The 3,098-nt window shown below is 32.7% G+C and overlaps 1 protein-coding gene across 1 annotated transcript; it reads right to left on the minus strand.

Moving 5' to 3' along the window:
• Nucleotides 1-608: 608 nt before the first annotated feature.
• On the minus strand, nt 609-2,136 carry LOC145109699 (lignin-forming anionic peroxidase-like). Its single transcript, XM_079046889.1, has 4 exons — nt 1,854-2,136; nt 1,548-1,730; nt 1,297-1,462; nt 609-1,188 (listed from the first exon to the last, which is right to left on the minus strand). Exons 1-4 carry the CDS (start codon nt 2,076-2,078, stop codon nt 794-796), a joined length of 969 nt encoding a protein of 322 aa, XP_078903015.1. The 5' UTR covers nt 2,079-2,136; the 3' UTR covers nt 609-793.
• Nucleotides 2,137-3,098: the final 962 nt, after the last annotated feature.

The following is a 3,098-nucleotide window of genomic DNA, read 5'->3' on the forward strand; positions in this document are numbered from 1 at the left end:
ATTGTATGGGAATGTTAAAGTTTTTGCACCTTAAAATATATTGTATTTTTAATTTATGATGGCTAAAATTGATGGTCAAAGGGTTGTATAAGAAAAACGGATATTAAAAAAAACAGAAAAAAAAAGATAAAAAAAAACAGTAAAAAAACTAAAATAAAAGTTATCGTTTAAAACAATATATAAAAAAAACAGTAAAAATATGGAATAAAAAAGAAAAAGAAAAAATAAGATATTTAAAATTAAAAAAAAAAAATCTGAAAAGTAAGAAGAAAAATGAAAAAAAATACGATTTTGGTAAATATTTTTAAAAAAACACTAAAATTGTAAATATTATTTTTGAACAACCCTGTAATGGTAAAAAAAACTCCCATTTACATTGAATCGCGGTAGGAATATTAGTACTGTACATTAATTGTAATTTTATTTTGGGCCATTTTCTATTCATTTGTAATTTGTCCATATAGCTTAGCCCAAAGTATTGTTGTATTTATTGTACCCATACAATCAACTTTTGAAAATAAGTGTGTGGTAATATTAATAAGGGACACATTATTACTTACACGAAGGCAAATAAAAAGATCATTTGATTTTCAATAAAAATTTACAATTGCAAAAATACAATATTCATCATCACACTCTTAAACTATTCATTTTCCATCAAACAAGACTTAAACCCTTCAAAATTATTTACTAATTAAATACAAATGTATAATGGTGACCCAAGAAACATGGTCCTCGAAATTTAATATAGATGTCGCTGCTTTTCCATATATAAGTTCGATTTTTTTTTTTCTTAATTGGCAGCGCTGCAGATAGTCCTTATCACCCCGTTCGCACCTGTACGGGGATCAATTTCTCCCATCCTAACCATGGCTGCTGCAAAATCAGATGCAAACCTTGAAGGGCTGTTGCTGTACTCTAATACGATGCTATCACTTGAGCCTCCATTAAAGAGCACCTGATCCGATTGAAGAAGACCTCTCCTCTGTACTAGATTTCTGAAGTAGTTGTTGTCAAATGAATTTGGTGTCACCAAATCAAGAGGTGCCATGTTATCATCTCCTTCTCCTCTAGTCAAAGGGCAGTTGCGTCTACGTGTGGTAGCAAAGTTAGCATCTATGTCCGACCCATTGCCATGTATCCTGCCTCGAAAAGCAACACACCGTGATTGCCCAATAGTATGAGCCCCTGATACGAAAAATATTGTTCATGAGTTTCAAAATTGGAGAAAGATAAATGTCGGTGATACCATGCATGCAGCGACATATGTAAAGGGTACAGATTATAAATTCTAACCGGATAAAGCAACCATGTCTCTTTCACTCAGACCCTTCACTTCAAAATCCGAAATGAGTGACTGTAGATCCTGATCAGCTCTTGGAAGATCGCTGTCGGCTTGACTTGGATATGCAGCAGTAGAATCTCTTCTACCAAGACCTACTGACCATGATGGACCACCCACCTGCATGTTTTTAAATTATCGATAAGTAAAAAGATGCAGATTTTATCTTTATTATATGAAAATTAATATTTAAGCCGTCAATTACCACAACAGAAGCATCACGGGCTGCAACAGCGAGAATATCAGCACATGAAACGATGCCGGGACATATATTCTCCACAGCAGATTTTGCTGCATCTATAACTTCGTATCCTCCAACCCCAACATTGGAAAATGTTGTCCTCTCAGTTGTGGGTGTGTCGTTTAGTAAAATAGATGCATCGCAACCCTGCAAATTTCGCCAGTATGAAGTTGCAAGTGTGTTAGCTAGGTATAGGTCAAAAAACACAGGCGACAATGTAAAATATCATGGAAACGAAAAAGAAACTTATATATAATGAATTAAACCTACCTGAACAAAACAATCATGAAAATGAAGGCGAATGAGAAGGGCTGCCATGCGACGTTGCCGTGACACTGCAGTCCTAATTGAAGTTCTGATGACGGTGAGTGCATTAGGGCATGTGCTTTCGTAGAAGGTGGGAGACAACTGAGCTTTGCACCCAATACTGTTCAATGAAAGAATTAAAATGATGATATAAGGATAAATGGTTCGAAAAGAATGACGAGGATCCATTTGGTTGAAGATTCGGATTAAGTAAAGATCAACGGCGTGTGTTTTTGTTAAAGAACTGAAAAGTTGCAGGTTTGTCTGGGAAGTGTCATTGCTTGAGTTATATATAGGGCTGGCAAGTGGTTCAGTTGGGTGAAAGGGCAATTAATCTCATTTATTATTTGCTTGTTGACTTAGTCACTTAGACTAAGCCTCGTGTACGTGTGGATTCATGATACTTATAACTTAGTTGAGTTAAAAAAATAAAAAAAATAAAATAAAATAAAATAAAAAATAAAATTAGAATTCAAATTTTTCATGACCAAGTTGTGCATTTAATGAAACTAGATTGGGTTACTGTCCTACTGGAACCAGAGGTTTTCATATCATCCTCCTCCTCCATTTTGAAAAGAAAATCGGATGTTTTCCCTTTCATGTAACAAGAACAATCAGTAGATGGATGTAGCATGTAGGAGAATGTTAATTAGCTTGACAGTTGAGAGTATCTATATATGAGTAATTCTTTTTATGGTCGTAATTGTTTCAGGGGTGTTTGGATAAATTAATTTTTAGTTTATTAGTTTATTTGAGGTGGGAATAAACAGTTTTTTAAAAAGTGTTTGAATTAACTTATTGTGGTAGGAAAAAGCAATAAGCAATAAACATTTTTAAGTGTTTGACAAACAAAACAACTTATATGAATAAAATGATCAAAAAGGGCTTCCTCTTATATGTTAACATATTTTTCTTATTAAAACAAAACAATTTTGTTTTTTAAATAATAATAATAATTTTCTTATCCATAAGAACTAAAAAAACATTTAGAACATTATTTTTACACCTATTTTTACATGAGACCAAGATTTTCTTATCCATAAGAACTAAAAAAACATTTATCATGCAAACCTATATGAGACCACAAAAATCATTCCAAATCCATATTATCCATCACACACAGTTATAACAGATTCCATATTATCCAAAATAGTTTCATGCTACTACATTAAACCATAAAATGAAAATACCAATGAGTTTCAAAACAAA

Source organism: Lactuca virosa, chromosome 4, assembly GCF_052849685.1.
Source record: "Lactuca virosa cultivar CGN04683 chromosome 4, Lactuca_virosa_CGN04683_v6, whole genome shotgun sequence".
Lineage (NCBI taxonomy): Eukaryota > Viridiplantae > Streptophyta > Magnoliopsida > Asterales > Asteraceae > Lactuca > Lactuca virosa.